The sequence below is a fragment of the Camarhynchus parvulus genome, chromosome 2 (genome assembly GCF_901933205.1).
Source record: "Camarhynchus parvulus chromosome 2, STF_HiC, whole genome shotgun sequence".
NCBI lineage: Eukaryota > Metazoa > Chordata > Aves > Passeriformes > Thraupidae > Camarhynchus > Camarhynchus parvulus.
Window position 1 is genome coordinate 16,715,894 of NC_044572.1, and position 17,543 is coordinate 16,733,436.

The 17,543-nt window shown below is 39.6% G+C and overlaps 1 protein-coding gene across 8 annotated transcripts in view; it reads left to right on the forward strand.

Annotated features, from left to right (window-relative positions):
* Positions 1–17,543, forward strand: part of ABI1 (abl interactor 1) — a 76,221-nt gene that overhangs the window by 30,706 nt on the left and 27,972 nt on the right. For all 8 annotated transcript variants that reach the window (XM_030943672.1, XM_030943673.1, XM_030943668.1 and 5 more), the window contains exon 3: positions 16,899–17,075. In XM_030943672.1, the coding sequence (XP_030799532.1) occupies positions 16,899–17,075 (177 nt within the window). The remainder of the gene's footprint in view (positions 1–16,898; positions 17,076–17,543) is intronic.

A 17,543-nucleotide genomic window follows, 5' to 3' on the forward strand; every position in this document is an offset into this window, starting at 1 on the left:
GTGCCATCACAGAGAGGGCATTGTGGCCACAGTGAAAATAGAACTGTAAATTTGTTTGTTTAAAAGCTGTACTCTAGAGAGGTGGGTTTTTTTTTTTCTTTTTACAAAACACAGAATGTGTTTTGAATGAGCACGTTGTGGGTGACAATTAGCTACAGTCGTCATTTGCTCTTTCAGTCATTCCTGTTTGGAATGTTTACTATGCACATAGAAGTAACCAGCATAAAAGTATGTGTGCCTCTTTCTTAATTCTAAAATGCAGATTACTAAAGCTGTGATTTTTCTCTCTAATATTAAATTCTGGTTCCAACAAATAGTTATATTATTTTATAATTTTGGCTAATATTGTACCTAATTCTATCTTATGGGCATAAAAATGTAAGTAATATGTAACCACAGAATTGCGTATTGATTGTAATGGTTTTTTGTGTTGTTTGCTTCCTCTTTGAGAATCTGCTGAGTAGCTGTGACTTCTTAATGAATGTATCCTTGTATGAGTGCTAATGTTTAATGTAGCTTCACCTGTTCATGCCTAAAAGCATTTTCTTCTTCCCCTCACACGTCGTCCTAAGATGATTATTTACAATGGATCCAATGGTACAATTCAGCATGGTCTCACCCCAGGACTGAAGCATGGCTTGCTGTTTCTTTTACTGGCTTCTCTGTCCTTGCTTGCAAGAGAGAAATAATAATCAACCTGATCTTGTCATGCTATCTCAAATTCCTCTGTGTGGCAAGACCAGGAGCAGCAAGGGTATGATTAAAAGCTATTAGGCTTCTATATATAAACTAAGAACAAGTAGGATGGGGACCTTAGAGTTGAGAGGGGTCATAATGGAAATAATAAAACATATAATTGCTTCAGAAAAAGTCAGTTGGGCCATCATTTGAAAATATAAAAACAAGGAAATTGAATAATGACTGAAGGGCTTGATTTGAATGTAGGAATTTCTGCTTGCTTGTTGAACTCAGAGTCTTAGAGGATTATTTTTTTCATTTTAAGTTATTATTTTTGAACTGTGTTCAAAACTGGGCTTTATAAGGTTGCAAGATAAGCCTTCATACCACAAATCAACCTTTATCAGACTGGAAAGAAGATAAACGTCGTCTTTGGGAAGCTGATCCTTCTTTGTCCATTTATAGGATTTTCTTACGTGTGTTGTTAAGTCAAGTATTGAGCGAGATGCAGGAATGGCCAGATGTAGTACAGGACTAGAAAAGATGAGTTCTGCTGTGGAAAAGCAAGCTAGGCTGAAAAAGGTGCTAACTGAAGTTTTTAAGCAGGGTACATATTTTTTGCTCTTTAATAGCTCATAGGTAGTGTATGATAAGCTAATAAGATGCCTGCTGTTGTAGACTAGCAATTTGTGTAATCCTCTAAATAGTTATTGAATTTCTTTTAATTAAAACTTAGATTAAAAATAAGAAAGGAACTTAACTTGAAATGATGCAGTTGACCTGCGCTTGTGTCTTAGCAGATTATGCCTTCTGAGAGTGTAAGAATGGTAGAAATATGTTATTTCAGTACTCCACCTCATGGCACTTTTTGCCTGCTGTGGTGATGAGTGAGATGCTGAAGTAATTGAGGACAATCTCCATTTGTGAAATGGGGGAACCTCCAAATCATAACAGAAATGTTCTAACCTTATGTAATTATGAGTCATTAAGGTAAAGAGAGAAGTCCAGTCAAAAGGCCTGAAACAAATTAGCCTTTCTCAGCTATCTAATCTCTTACCTGTGTCAGTGTATTCTGATTTAGTTTCCTCGTGCATTTTGAATCTCAAGTTAAGAGCCAGCACCAGTAGGGTTATATCACCTATAAGCTGATAGGAGCCAGATCATCCTTTATTTTATTTGTTCCACTCTTCACACTGAGGATGGCCATCACACCACTTCCATATCCCTGGTTTAGCCTCATCCTAAACTGATGTGTAATTAAGCATATCTGGTTTTGTGTTATGGGTGGTATTCAGACCTGTAGATATGTCTGCTAGTGCCTTATTTTGATGGTAGCATGACAGCTGGCCTCAGAAATGCTGCATCTATTACAGTTTCAAAGCACTCATGATGTAGTGGTTGTGTTTGATGGTACTCTGGAGTCTGAATGCTAAAACTGAAGGAGAGAGTTTCTGGGGGTGTTCATGGTGCTTTGGTTAAAATAACAAGCTTTTCCCTTTTCTGAGCTCAGGCTGTGGCACATGAATAAATAACAAAAAGCTCAGGAAGCGGGGGATGGTTTCCATAAGCCTTCACTGAGCAAAACTCAAGTTCAGTCGCTGGGGATTTTGCTGCTTTAAGCAGCAAATTCCTCCTGCAGTGCAGTGTGCCTCTGGGCTGGCAGCAAGAACATCAAACTTCACTCCCAGTTAGCTTGCTTCATACTTCTAGACCTCCATTCGAGGGAGCAAAAGGAGAGTGAGGGGACCACAACTCCAAATTACTGACATCTTATTTTCAGCTCAATAACTTTAAGACTGTTTCCTCAAGCTGCATTAATGTATAGTCCTTCAGTCAATGCAAAAATTTCTTCAGAGGTGCTTTCTACTAGAGCTGGCTTAAATACTCAGACTAAATATATCTCACATAAAAAAAAATACTTGGAAAACTTTAAAAATACTCATTTTCATGTGAAATGTTTGCCTAGAATGTGTTTCAGAGAACGCGGCTGATTGGTCATTATTGGATAATGACAGGTCACCTACTTTGAGAATATTGAAAAGCATCATCTAATCAGTAGAAACTGATTTAAGAAAATGTGGAATGAATTTTTCCAAATGCATTTTTAGAAAGCAGAGGTTCTGCAAACAATTATGTGACTTAAGCAAACATCCTGGGAAAACAGATTGTGAGCAGTCTGCAGATCTTACTTGGATAATTTTCCTGTGTACTCTTACCCTCCTTCCCCTTTGCTGAGATTCCTTAGTCGTGGTAACTGTTAAAACAAATGTGTAGTTGTTGTTTATATTAGCTGTATACTTCTGGGAATAAACACACTCTGCATTGCTGAGTGGATATACACAGTTTAAATCCAAAAAGTACATTGACCTCCCCAGACTCTCCCAAAGCAGTGGGGGGAGGTACGCCACAGAAGTTTGCGACGCTGTCTTTAGTAGCCCATGAAATAGTGAGTGCTGTAATGTACCCTTCATCTCTTGGGGAAGTAGCAGCACCTCCCTCCCTGATTGAGGTAGCTGTCTGTCAATCCCCACCACTCTCCTGTGCGCTCAGGTCTCCTGCAGGTGTTCAGAGACTCTTCAGTGTGTGTTTAGCTGTCCAGCACTGCACAGGTCAGTGTTCAGTCGTGCACATCTGTGGTGGTTGTTACTGTGGTGTGGAAGAGCTGCCTCTTGAAACTGTGTGGTGCCATTCAGAGGCTTATAACCCACCATGGTGTTTGGAGCATCCTCACCAGGGCACGCCTGTGCCCTCCTTAGTTAGCTGTAAGCATTTCAGTGGTCAATATTTGTGTAGCATATGTATAACTTCTGCCTAAAGTGACAGCAGGAGATGGCCAGTCTTCATTTTCCTGCCATTCTCTTGTGACAAATAGTGTTTTGTTCTCTGCCCCCGTTCCCTGAAATGTGGGCTCAATTATCCTGGAGACAAGGTCTTGAAAACTGCAGATTTCCAGCTGCTTCTTTGACTGGCTTCATTCTCTATGTCTTCTCCAGTGGCTAATGCTCTGCTTCTCCCCAAGTGTTTGCAATCATATTTAATCAATATGCTAATAACTGCACAGTGGAAATTGCTGATTTCTGAGCACATTACCAGTCTAATGAATTGACTGTAGCAATAGTAGGATGATACATTCAGCAGCAGGGACATAGTGGTGTGCCTGTGTCTCTGTGCCTATGCACAAGACTTCTCTTCAAGACTTGCCCTGTCTCTTAACCTGCCATCAGGCTGCAGTGTTTGCGTTCAGGTGCTCTTGCACAGGATAAAGTCAAGATCTCAGTTTTGGGTGTGTGCATGTGCAGGCCTGAGGTGTGATCCAGATGGAGGGGCTGAGTTATGGCGCAGCTGCTTCTTGGGCCAGGCTCCCTCTGCCAGTAGGCCCCGCCTGAGTTAGAAAAAGTTTATGGTGGATAAGGCTGTGGCTCAGTAAGGGTAAGTGCTGCTGGGACTGCTGGGGCCATCTGGATATTACCAAGAGATGGAACCGCAGTATTTCATATCAGTTGTGGCTAAGGGTTGGGAGGCTAAGGGCAAATCCTTTTACAGAAACAATGTGCAACTTCCTGCTTGAGTTCTGTGTGGAAATAAAAATGGCAATGGAGAATTAGAGCAGCTTTAGCAATTCCATCTCTGCCTTGGCCCTTCCTTCCCACTCTGTTAAACTGGTAAATGTCATACATGCTTGTGATTTGCTTGTCTGTCTTCTGCTTTTACTTAATATATCCCAAATTGCAAGAAGTCTGTATGACTCAGTCCAAAATAGTAGCACAGTCCTAGGAAACATGTGAGGGCGTTTTTGTCAACTCTCCTTTTTTGCCTGAGTATCATAAGTTTGAGCTGATGGAAGTTCATAATCCTTCTGATCTTGTCCTGTATTGATGTACCTTCTTGCTGAAGGGGGTTTGAGAAAGGACAGGCAGAGTAAGGAAGTTGATCCATTTTGTTCTGTGTTTGTCTTTGAAAACGAAAGGAAGAAACTTGTCAGACCCAGATTGTTTTGGTATTCAAGGAACATGGAAGAGCTCTTTGCTACAAGAATATGCAGAAGACAGTAATATGAGTAGTAAGTGAACTGTCAAATAGAATATGTGTACTGAAAACTTTTAGATTGGAATGTATAGTGGCTGAGGATTGTCCCTGCTGCCCTATTTTACTGATGGGCCCAGGGGGACAACAGGAAACAAATCCTTGTTGTTGATTATCACTCCATTGGAGTAGCACCTCGTAGTGCTGCAACAAAGTTGTTTGCTGTAGCATCTTGCCTACTTTTTTATTAAAATAATCTTTTAAAAGTCCAGAACTTTAGTAGTTCTCTTCTGGATAAAGTGGAATATTCAACCCTTGAACATTTAGGAAATGAGAAATAGACATTTCATGTAGGGTAAGCTGTGTTGGTAAGCAAATCCAAGAGGGTTTGTGGTGTAGATAGTATGGCCTTTAGCCACATGATGGCTGTTGAATTAATACTCTTGAGTTACTCCTGGTGCAGTGCTGACCCAGCTGAAAACCAGCACATATTCCACTAGCTTGTATCACTGCCATCAGATGACATGATCAAAGAGGGATAGAAGGAACATTGTGCCTTGGGTAATTTGTGGTCAGGCTATGTCTGCAGGTAGCTAAAGGATGCCCATCATCATTCCAACGTGTTGTCCTTGTTTTATGTGTGTGGGAAACAGTCTCTGAGAACTGTCAACCTTAGACATCTCATAGGCTCTGAATTCATGTGGAGAAGGGGGATGCTTGGGAGAGGTGTTTTTGTGTATGTGTTTATGAATTTGTGTGTGTATGTGTATTTTTTGATTGGTTTTAGGTCATTTGGTGGTTGGGATTTTCTTGTTTTAACAAAAATGTGTCTGAAAATTAATCCAGACCACTTTCAAGTAAATACCAGTGATAAATGAGAATAGCTTTTATGTAGAGAGTTTTTTTACTCTTTAGCATAATAATTATTTTGAAAAATACAGTAAGTCCACTATCCCATCCACATAACATAACCTTTATTATTGGAAAATATTTTATTTTTGCTATTAGAGCTGATTAAATAAAGCACTGAAGAGGTGATACATTAAGGCTAAGGCAATATTAGCTCACTTTCTCTTGGCGTGGGTTCTGTTCCATGCTCTTCCCAATTTGACTTGCCGACTTACAACTAAACGTGAAGTATTGGGCTTTGGGCTTTTTCTTATTTGTTGTTCAGGCATAAGCATTCTGACTCATCATTGTTACAGCTTTATCAACCTCTTACCTCAGACAAACTTTCAGAAAATTCAGACTTGTTCTGTTGAGTTTATTTTTCATAGGCTTTTTTTAGATGGTTTCCTTTTCAGCCACCTGCAGTGCTCTTTGCAATTGCACATGTTCATCTCCTATGAAGTTGCTTTTTTTGGCAGACGAAATGCTTTTCATTTGACATACAGTTTTGTTCTACTCCCATGGTAGTTCTTTAGTGAGTCCAAACTACTGAAGAAGCCATTTAATTTTTCCTTTCTGTTGTGCTTTCCTACAGTCAAAAATATATTTAGGTTTGTATGTTTTGTTTAATTCTAGACAAGTGCATTGCTTCCAGTAAGGAAAAGAAGGACTCAATCAGCTACTTTAGGATGCTGGAACTCTTATGTGGAAGCTTGCATAAGCATATTTCTTTTTCTTCTTTTTTTCTGTTGAATTGACTTAGTCATGCACATCTTCAGGAATACCCAGAAAAAAAAAATTGAAGTTACTGATATCTAATTTCACAGACTGAAATACACTTACACATATAGCTGGAATTTTGACTTCGTATAATCAAAAGCATTTATCTGCTCTTTAGGGCTGAATACAAATGCAACATGACTACACATCCCAAATGTTGTTCTGTCAAAAATCCATCAGATTGTACTGTTGAAACACTTCTCTTTTGAAGTGTCTTCCAATTTAAAGACTGATTTTAATCAGCAACTGGTGTTAGTTAAGTGTTGAAATGTCTGTTCAGTTCACTGTGTAGAGCACTAGAGGAGAGGAGGGGACACCTTGAGAGTTCTCTTATTGGAATCCTGTCTTGGTGAAGGGGAAGTGGTGGGCCAGAGGAAAGGCTTGAGTAAAAGAACTGACATTCAGAAAGATGTTTGTGGCAGTGTGAAACTCAAGTGAATGGTTACCAGCTGTTAATTTGCCATGTGCTGTAGTTTTGATCTGATGCAGAGCTGGGTCTGTACTTCCTGTTTTGCAGTGCTTCTGAAGCGGTGGGGTGTGGGGTTCAGCCACAGCTGAATCTCCTGCAAATACTGGAAGCCATATTCTAGCGTGATCAGGGATTTTGTATCAGAGCAAGGATGACACCATGGAAGCTATTTCTTTCTCTTCCCCCAGTCCTGACATTGGGTGCTGAAAAGCCATAGACTTTAGGAGGCAAGTGAGACTTTAGGAGGCAAATGCCTTGTCTCCTCTATCTTCCCACAGACATCTACATTAGTGATGCATTTTTTTCTGTTTATTATACTCAAGCTCTTGAAGAAGGTGTTGAAATAGCAGTTGCATTTTAAAGAAAAGAAGGTTATCTAGAACACAAAAAAAAATGTTTTACTCCATATAAACATGTATTGCAGGTCATTGGAGGGCTAGTGGGTTTATTTTTTAAATAATGTTCATAACAGACTTCTTAGTGTTGGGTATGTACATTTAGTTGCTCGAATCATCAAAATTGACAGTAGGTTTTGCCAAAGCACAGGAAGCATTATCTGTAACTCACTTGTGCATTTTCATTAGCAATTAAAAACATCAGTGGAAAATGTTTAACAGAGAAATCTGGCCTGTCTGTCACTGTGTGTCACTGTGCCCAGAGCAGGCAGCTGTGGCAGTGCTGCCTTTACCTGTGCCCACCTGTACTCTGTCTATTCCTGGTGCAGGTGCACAGCTCCAAGCCCAAGCAGCAAAGCTCCTTGCTTGGCATAGCACAGGAAGTCTGGCAGAGCCAGGAATAGAACTTCAATCTGCTGTTTTCCAGGCTCTTGCTTTGAGGCACAGCCCCATCCCACCTCTTCACTGGCTGACATGCTGGCAGACAGCCGCCTCCTGCGTGCGGGGCCAGCTGCTTCTGCAGCGCTGTCTGACCTCCATACTCCAGATGTTTGAAGTTCCATTTTCCCCATGCTTATGTGAACTTTAGCAAAGTGCTTCTGGCATTTCACCAATGCAGTGGAGAGGAGAGAGGGCTGTTGTCTTAACTGTTTTCTTTCCTCTCTAGAGCTGTTAAAGATCTCTTCCTCTGTAGGACTCAAAATCCATTTGCGTTCAGTTGCCATCTGCCAGTCTTACTTCCCACATCCTTCTCCCTGTTCCCAGAGATCCTCTGTGGACCTCTCCTCCTTATGCTCTGTGTTAACATCATCTTCCTTTCAGTTGGGGAAATTGGGGAGCGAGGGGTGAGGGTGTGATGAGGCTTCCTTGTATCTCTCCAAAGATGTTTCTCATTCACAGACCCTAATTCTGTGAGGTGGCATTTTACAGATGAGACCTACTGGCTTCCATCAGGTGTCCCATTTTATCTGATGAGCCTCTCACGTGAACATGCCTGAAATAACCATTAAGAGAATAATGTGAGAAGCTTCTTTCCTTCAGTGCTGTCTGAGAGATGAGCGTGTATCCTCCATAGCAGTCCTCCCATTTGCACTTGGCACCAGGAAAGAAAAACCAGGCATGAACTCAAGTCTGGCTCTTGGACGAGTGGGCTGGTTTCTTTGCTCTGATTCTTGTCCTAGAATGCCGTGTACCGCTCCCAGCCCCTCTGGTCTGTCCTTGCCCTGTGTCCCCTTTCTGGCAGCTTCTCCAGCAGAATGCATGACTAGATTTGCCAATAGGGTACTCTGAAAAGCATTTATAGAAATAATCTTTCAGCCGAACAAGTCTCTCTTTTCCTTTTCTGTACTGTTGTATAGGTGTATGTGCCACTCCACAGGCTCTGTTGTGGAAATTGGGATCCAGTTGGGCTCCAATTCTCAGTGAATCCTAGTCTTCCTTTTGGAAGAAAGGCTAATGGTGGGGCTATTTGTCTATGGCTAGTAATCTTTAAGCCTGTTTCTCTAGCTTCTGTTTTCAGTTTCTTGATTTTAACCACCCTTTTTTTCTTATTTAAACACTTGCAAGCACATGTTCTGTTAGTCAGGAATCAGGTTTTTGTTAAGTATGCCTTGAAATGAATACAGCTTAAACTTGCTATGAAACTGTGTGCATTATTGTTTTGCGTGCTGTGCTTCTGAATTCTGAAAACATACAGTCCTAAATGGGATGTCTGTGGTATACTTCACTACCTGACCACCCACCCCCTATAGCTGTCCTGATATCCCAGAAAAAATCTATGTGAAGTTAGAAAATATCTTCAAGTGTTGCTGAAATCTGGTTTGCTTTATGCCAATGGCAATTACTAGGAGAATATGAGAAAGAATTGCTAGTGTATATAAAAATATGTAAATTCTAAATGAAGGGCTAGCTCCACAGGATGAAATTGATATATAATCTGTGTTCAGACATAATTGAAGAAACAGTGATAGACAGTCAAAATAAGGCCCATAATCAACACTTTTTAAACCCTTCTCTCCATTGGATAATATTAGTAAAATGCATTGTTAGCATTGTGATTTATTTTTTCTATATATATTTATATTTTATGTATAGAAATGTATTTTGAAAGTGTACCTTTATGTATGAGTTACTTCTGGAAGTGGGACTTAGTATTTCTCTCATTATTTTTTCTTTGATCTCTCTAGTGCCTTTCCCCCTCTGCTGGTGACAAACATTTTATATGGACTGTGAAAGTTGCTGTATATATCTGTGTTGATGGCCTTAGTTCATCGTGTCAATCTGTAAAAGCTCTTGAATGTGAGCCCTCTGTGCAGGAAAAGGAAGGTGGCATATCAGATTACATGAGATATGGCTTATCTGGCTCCTCTAGCCTTTTACCTTAAGAGGCCTGGATTTACCAGGACTTGAGGAGATGAAGCTTTCTGGAGAGCCTGTCCTACTATTGTCACTTGTGTCACTTGTCTGTATGTTGACGAGAATGTGTGAGAAACTTCTGTCTATAAACCTACCAAAAACATTGCTGGGTTTCCAGCTCTGGAAATACAATCCTTTAATCTATTTCAGTTGCCTCCTACATTGCCAGCAACCCCATACAAAACAAACACACAAGGTGAAACTCGGATGTCCAAATGCTTCAGAGACCTTAATTTCATGGTGCAGATTCAAAAGACGTGGCAGGATATTCTGAGGATTCTCAAATGAATTTATGTAGTGGTATTCAGGCAACTATTAGCCTTAATGAAAATTGGATTGAAGGGTTGTAATGGTAAGAAAGGCCACTCCCCTTTTTATTATGAAAGTGAAAGATAACCAATAACTTTTATTATGAAAGTGAAATATAACCAATAACTGAAGATCGGTACTTCAGTCAAAGTTTCTTTCAGTTTTTTATATGCTTCTCAGTTGTTGGTTAACTTAACCAGGTGTCTCTGCTGAAGAACTGGGAAGAGGCAAATGCTCACCAAACTGACCAGTTTTGTTCTGTAACTGAGTTGGTGTGGTCACAGCTGGGGTATTCAAACAATTCATAGTCAATGGAATTGAGAGTTACAGTTCACAGTGCCAGTACAGCCTCACACTTTGGGATCTCCCCATGGAATAAATGTGTGCAAAGTGATGAACAAGGGTGGCCAATGCCACTTGTGCCCATGCTCTGCTCTCCGTGTCTCCTGTGAGGCCAGGCCTGCTTAGTGCTTAGGCTCTCCTGGACAAGAGAGGGAAGTAAACTATTTTATTTCTGCAGGTAAACTTCTTGAGATTCTTGAACAGTATCTTGGTGGGGATCAGACCATATGTAAGCAATAGTTTCAAGTCAAATACTTGAGTTATTAGTACTTTCATCAAGAGTTAGTGAAATAGGTAATTTGTAAATTGTGTGGATAGCTGAGTATACATTGTGTCATAAAACCCCAGACGACTTGCTTGAGCTTTTTCATGCCTGATGTGCCTTGAGCCCATAATTGTTCTTTTCTGTAGAATATTTATTTGCAGTTTAAATATGTTCACATGTTCCTGTCTTGAATTTTCTTTACAAAATAACAGCATAAAATGGTGCTCTCACTGAAGAAGTCAGCTGTCTGACTGAGCTCATTAAAGTTGGGGATTTTATTGTTCTTTTTGTAGGTCAAACTGACTTCTTTGCAGGTGGCCTGTGCGATGTGCATTGTCCAGGTCTCTTCAGCTACTTTACTCAATATAACTCATTTATTTAAAAGGTCTTACTAAATATGCTTTTTTTCTGGAAGTAGCAGTGGAATAAACTTGTATTTCTAAAACAGAGCAAGTTGATGTTCTTATTCTCACCAGTTTTCCTTTCAGGGAAGCTTATTGTATAAACTATAGAGGAAGACAATGAAATGTCTAATTTTGGAGAATGACACTAAGGGTTATATTAAAGCTGGGTTTAAGAACAGATTGCAAAGAGCGAGGGTTTGGGTTATTTTATTTATTAAGGGATGCCGAAAGCATCTTAGCATTTGTTTCTTAAGTTGTTTCCTTTGGTTAATACATTTTATAGTCTGGGTGTGGGAACTTGTAGAAAATATTTATTTGTGTTATAAAGTTTAAAACTATATGTATTTTATTGCTGTGTATGACCAAGCAAATCTGAAGCTGTGACTGATTTTTTTGTGGGCAGTAGAACGGATGCTGCCTTTCATATTGAAATGTAAAGAGGTAAGCTTGGAATCCAGACAGTTGTACCAGAGGTTGAGGAAGGAAACAAAACTTTCTCTGCACCACTCACTGTCCCATGCATTGCACAGTTCTATTGACAAAGTTCAGTCTGACACCTGTGCCTTTGCCCAGTATTTTGTGTCACATCCGGCACAGTTTCTGCTGAAAGAAGATACTGTATTTGATGGATTGCTGGGATGTGATATGTCAAATCTAGTGTTCCAATTGCCTTGTCTTTGACTAGATGTCTTTGGGTTCTTTTTCCTTACGCAATTCTTTTATTTTGTACTGCCAGCAATGCCCTTTGGTTAAGAGAATCTTGCTGTTCAGGTATAGAATGGATGAAATTCTGTTCTCTAAATTAACTTGGAATTCAGCGATGCAATGTTTAGTATACAATCATTTAAAGTTAGAAGGAACCAGTAAGGATCATTGAGTCCAATTCCTTAAAGCTCAGCCATATGACTTAGTGTCATCTAGGTGCTCCTTGAACTCTGACAGGCTTGAGACCCTGACTACTTCCCTGGGAAGCCTGTTCCAGTGACCAACCACCCTCTCAGTGAAGAATATTTCCCCAATGTCCTGTCTGAAATTCCCCTGCCATGGCTTGTTCCATTTCCTTATATCCTATTGCTGCTCACCAGAGCAGACGAGCACCTTCCCTTGAGGCATTGTCCCCCTTGAGGAAGTGGTCAGCTGTGATGAGAGCACCCCTCAGCCTTCACTTCCGAAGGCTGAAGAAACAAAGTGGCCTCAGCTACTTGTATGGCTTTCCTTTGAGACCCAAAGTGCACACAGGACTTGAGGTGTGGAGCAGATTCCTTTGGAGAAGTACAGCACCAAGTTTGTGCAGAACAGTTTGCTGAGCCTCAGGACATGTGATTACAGTGAGTGCAGTAGGAAGATGGGGCTGCCAAGTGGTAGCAGGTCATGCTGCTTGCATGGCTGCTATGTCTGGGTTTTGTTTGTATAAAGTAATTGTAATCTATTCTGCTGACATTTAGGTATGTATAGCACTGATGCCCTGTAATCAGGGCTCTACTTGCCTGAAATAAAGTGTTAGTAGGAGACCCAACCCTATATTTAACCACAAACTGAAAAAGCAAAAAAGAGAAACAATGTCAAAATTACAGAAAACTGTTGCCAGTAACCTTTGCTTAGTCTTCCTTGTCTCCTTGCTTTAGAGAAATTGGCATGTTATGGAAGTCTGTGGATTGTGATCCTACATTCCTTCTTCTCTGTGTGAGTTTAGGGAAAAATTGGAAAGTTACTGGTTTGCAGCTCTGTGTGGCACAGGGCATTTGTTTGTATGATGTGAAAGTTCTTAAAAGTATTGCATGAAATGGCCTGTAAAGCTGTCGTTAAAAGTAACCTTAGGATTTTTTTTTTTGGTCTTTTGTGTTTGAATGTTAAATTTTTAAGACCAAGGAAAAGTCCTTGGAGTGACTTTTTGTTCTTCCTTAAACTCATAAGTTGCAGTGGTTCAAGAGTAAAAGGAGTTTGTTTTTCTTTTTCCTTTTTTATTTTAATAACCCCATATGTGTGAGCTTATTAAAATGTCTAGATACCCTTATTAGCTTGGCCAGAGATACTTCAGTCTCTATTTGTTGTAAATTGTTTCTGGGCTAGCATGCCCTAGCACATGAGTAGAGTGGTGTCTGCAGCACAGGATAATAAAAGAACAACTATTTGCTGTATCATTGCTGTGCTTTACTTGGCCTTGAGGCTACTTCTAAGGAAGCAAACAGTTAAATTTTAACTCCACATCCTGTTGTCCAACTGTCTGTTGTTTTTTTTTAAATTTTATATGATTTAAAGACAAATAGTGGAGTCAGCTAATAATTAACAGTTCCTTCAACCTCCAAGCTTCTGGATTAGCTGGCATAGTCCCTGGCACTCAGTTGAAATGGCAAAGGAGTTTGTTTGACGAGTTCATTTAAATTTGCTTCCCAAAGGAAACACATTGTACTTCTGGAAAGACTGTCTTTTCCCTCTTCTCCAAATCAATACAAAGCTGGGCTTTGTTTCACTGAATTATGTTGTCTAGGAGTGAAAATCCCTGCCCTTTTCCCAACAAACAAATTTTATGCTATGTATTTGTTTCAGCACAGGTCAGAGATACCTGAAGCTGGTCTGACTGCTTGCAGGTGCCTGTTAGCCTGTGCTAACCCATGCCAGTTAGCCATACTTTGCTCCTCTCCATCTTTGGTATCTAAAAGTAGATTTTGTGCATGAAATCACAAACCAACTACTGCTCAGCTGTCTTGTTACCATATCAGAGCAAACACTCATAGCTGCAGATGTCAAGTGTGACCAGAGCTTTGGGCATGGTCTGTTTTGGCTGTTACCTGGTATATGTGGCTTGTCTTTTTTGGAAATTTAAGTGTTGACTGGCTGGAAAGCTTTGCTGTCCTACTAAAAATTGCTTGTGTGTTGAGTTTTTCCTCTTTTGAAAGTGAAAAATATCACCTATGACTAAACAATAAACTTCCACATGAACATCAAGCAGATAGAAATGAAAATAGAAGAATGACCAATTGTTGTGTGCTTTATTTTGCATAATGTTCACATAAGACTTAATAATATGCAGATCTAAAAAAAGTCCAATAATTTCTTGAAGAGGTAAGATGCTGTCTGGTAGCTCTGACAGGCAGCCTATTGCTCTGGGCAAAGCATATGCTGTGAGCCTTTGCTTTGCATAGGGGTAAAATCCTGCCTTGCTTTTCCAGTGCACCAGATGTGGTAGGAGTTGAAGTCTCGTTTGCTTTGAACAGCAAATTAATCTCTTGCACAGGCATATCTGAATGCCTTTCAGGATTTACATATGTGCCCTGTTGTTGGCCCTGCACTGTGGTACAGATACTCTTCTTTTTCTCACTGAAATTCATGCCAAGACCTTACAAATCACTGCTCCATACTTAATTTTGGATAAGCTGTCTGGTAACATTAATATATAGAATTTTCCTGTTCAAAGAAGTATTTTCATTAACAGCGATTTGTTGCAATATTACTTGAGTCTGTTTCCAAAGCATGTATGGTACAGCATGTGTTCCTGGGATTTCTTATCTACTGTTCCAGTAACTCACAGAACTTTCATTGTCCATTGAAGGGATGAAAAGTCAGTTTTGTGGACTACCTGCTAGAAAAAGATGCCTTTTTTTTGTACTCTGAAGGGCTTTGTTTTGTTTTGTCTTTTTTCTTTTGCTGTCAGTGTTAAGAGAACTCTTAGTATAAAGATGCATTTTTGTCCGCCCACTGAACAAAAAATGAGTTTCTTAGTAACAACAGGTTTGGTTTGTGAGGATTAAGTAGAAGCATGGATTTATTTCTAGGGACCTAGCTATATTTTAGAGAACCCTACTTTGAAACACTGTTGTATGTTGTTTAAATTGATGTTCTCAGCTTCCTAAATTGCTGTGTTATTCAGGGGACTTTAAAATTAGTTCTTTTTTTCTCCTATGCAGTGCTCATGTATTACAAAATATGGAGAGTTGCTTACTATTTAAGAGTTTTGTAAGATAGTTTGAGACCTGCAGTTATCATTGAACAGAAAGGTTCAGGTTCTGCAGGAAGATTGGAAGAGAGATGAGCATGTAGCACAGCCCTCATAATTCTTTTAGCAAGATCAAGAAAACACTGAAGAGGCAGAACTAATATATATGTTTCAGTCTCTGAAAGGAAAAGAACAAATAATAGCTGCATTTGAAAAATTAGACTAATCTCATTCTTTAGTCTTCATTCTCTCATCTGTGAAATTGACTGCCAGAGAAGACGTGGTTGCAGTGGTTGATACCTGATACTGATGTAGATAAATACTTGATGTATTGGACTGTCTTATTTGGAAAGGCATTTTTAAAATTCCTGACTTAGGGATTTTTCAGAGTGTGAGCATTTAGAACAATAAAGCTTGTTCCAAAGTTTTACTGGGATATTTAATTAATTTATTCCATATAAGCTGATGCAGACATACACACTTAATGTCTTGCATTGCTCTGGAAAATTACAACTCTTATTTCTATTAAGATTCTGTGTGCTTTCAAAGTAAAAGAACCTTTTGCAGTGTTACAAGTAGTCTGTTATTTAGCTGAAGCTGTGAAAACAAGATTGCTTGGTATGACTGTTCTTAGGTGCTTCTCTACCTGTATTCCTGCTTCTAATCTGCAATGCTGCCTAACAGAACTGTTAAGGAAGGGTCTTAACATTTTTATGTCTTTGTGTAGTCGGGAGAATTTAAGATTATTTGAGCATGTGCACCAGTTAATGAAAAAAAACCAGTTCAGCTGAAGACATTTCACAGTGACCACTGAATGCTGGCTTCCCTAGAAATGTTAATTTCCTGAATACTAATCTTGCTTTTTTTATCTTGCCTCATATAGGAGCAGAAATATCAGCTAATTTTGTCCTTCATCTTTGACTTCGCTTCACTAAACAAAACCTTGTCCATCACAATATTCATTTTAGATTAAACCATTTCTAGATATATACCTAAATGAGGTAGGATTTAGGATGACAAGGATTTTTCTTTCTTTCTGAACCTTCACCTTTTTTTTCTGTGATAGCCTTTCTAGGAAGAATTGATGCTAATAGACTAAGATTGATTTTCCTCAGTGGATAAAGTGGTGGCTTGAGAGGTTTTGCTCAAAGGGGCATTTTGTTGTCAGATACCATCTCCTTCAATGAGATCCTGAGGTTCTAGTAGGTACTTAAACCAGTACACTCAATCCCCGAGTCTCGAAATAGGCCTCCTAGAAATGGGACTTCTGTGACATCCAATGCTTGATTTGCACTTGTTCTTCAGCTAGGGTTTAAGCTGTGATTATATTCCGTGAGAAGAATGTGTCTGTTATGTGAAGCTTAGTTTGATTTTTCACAGACTGCTGGACTGATCTTTATCTCTTTTTTTTTTTCTGAATAAAATGCAGCGTATTTTATATTCCTTTACTTGCATCTTTAAAGCTTTGTTTTAGTCTTTCAGTAAAGCTGCTATGAACAGTATGACTGAAACTAGCCCCAGTGCTGAAATTGGTCTCTACCTGTGCAGACTCTCACTCTGATATGCACTGATGGCTTTGCTGAAAGAAATTACCACACAGACTTCCCAAGCTGAGTCCCCTCCGGGGCTCTGAGCAAATTGCTTAGCTTGTCTGTCCTGGTTTCCCAGCTGTGGAGTTGGAGTAATTTATTACTAGTGTCAGTCATAAGAACACTGAGGGTTAATCTGTGAGGACTGTATCTGCATAGTGTCTTTAGGGTGTCAAAGCAGTAACATGTAATTGTAATTTTATTATTAATATTGGTTATTTCATTAAGGTGTAATTTTCTTACAAGGTTTGTGTAGATTAAACTCATTTCATCAATAAGCTGGCATCCTTCCAGAGGCATTAACATTCAGACTCTTTGTCTAACAGTGAAACCTAAACGTGTAGCTAGCTCTGTAAAGAAAACAGCAAATGCCTAAAGAAACCCATACTTTCTTGTTTTTAATCTAGACTGTGGACATCCATAAAGAAAAGGTGGCTCGCAGAGAGATAGGCATTTTGACGACCAATAAGAACACATCAAGAACTCACAAAATTATAGCACCAGCGAACATGGAGCGTCCTGTAAGGTATATTCGAAAACCTATAGACTACACGGTGCTGGATGATGTTGGCCATGGCGTGAAGGTAAGAACTCCTGGACACTTGAGGACCCAGAGTAACACAGACCAGGAGACAGGGTTGGGGCAGAATGTTACTGGTACTAAAATGTTTAGCTCCTTTATGGTAGGAAGGATTATGGGTGTGATATGCTCCCACATACAAACATTTCAATAACATAATGGATTGTTTTACAGTGAGGGTTTTTTGAGCAATGTTTTCCTTACCCTTGTGACTGTTAGTGACAGTCACAGTGTCAGGAAATAATGGCTCATGATCTTAGGCTAATGACTTGTCAAAAAACCATGACTGACTTTTAAAATTATCACTACTTCCTCCTCTGCCTTATCACTGCCACTCAGTTTTTCTCAATAACTATAGAAATAAAGGAAGTCATCTCTTATGGGGAAGTTGGCTGTTGGGGTTGGGGTTTTTTGGTTGGTGAAGAGAAGAAAAAGGGACAGCTAGTTTGCATTTAAATCTCAGTGGCATTTG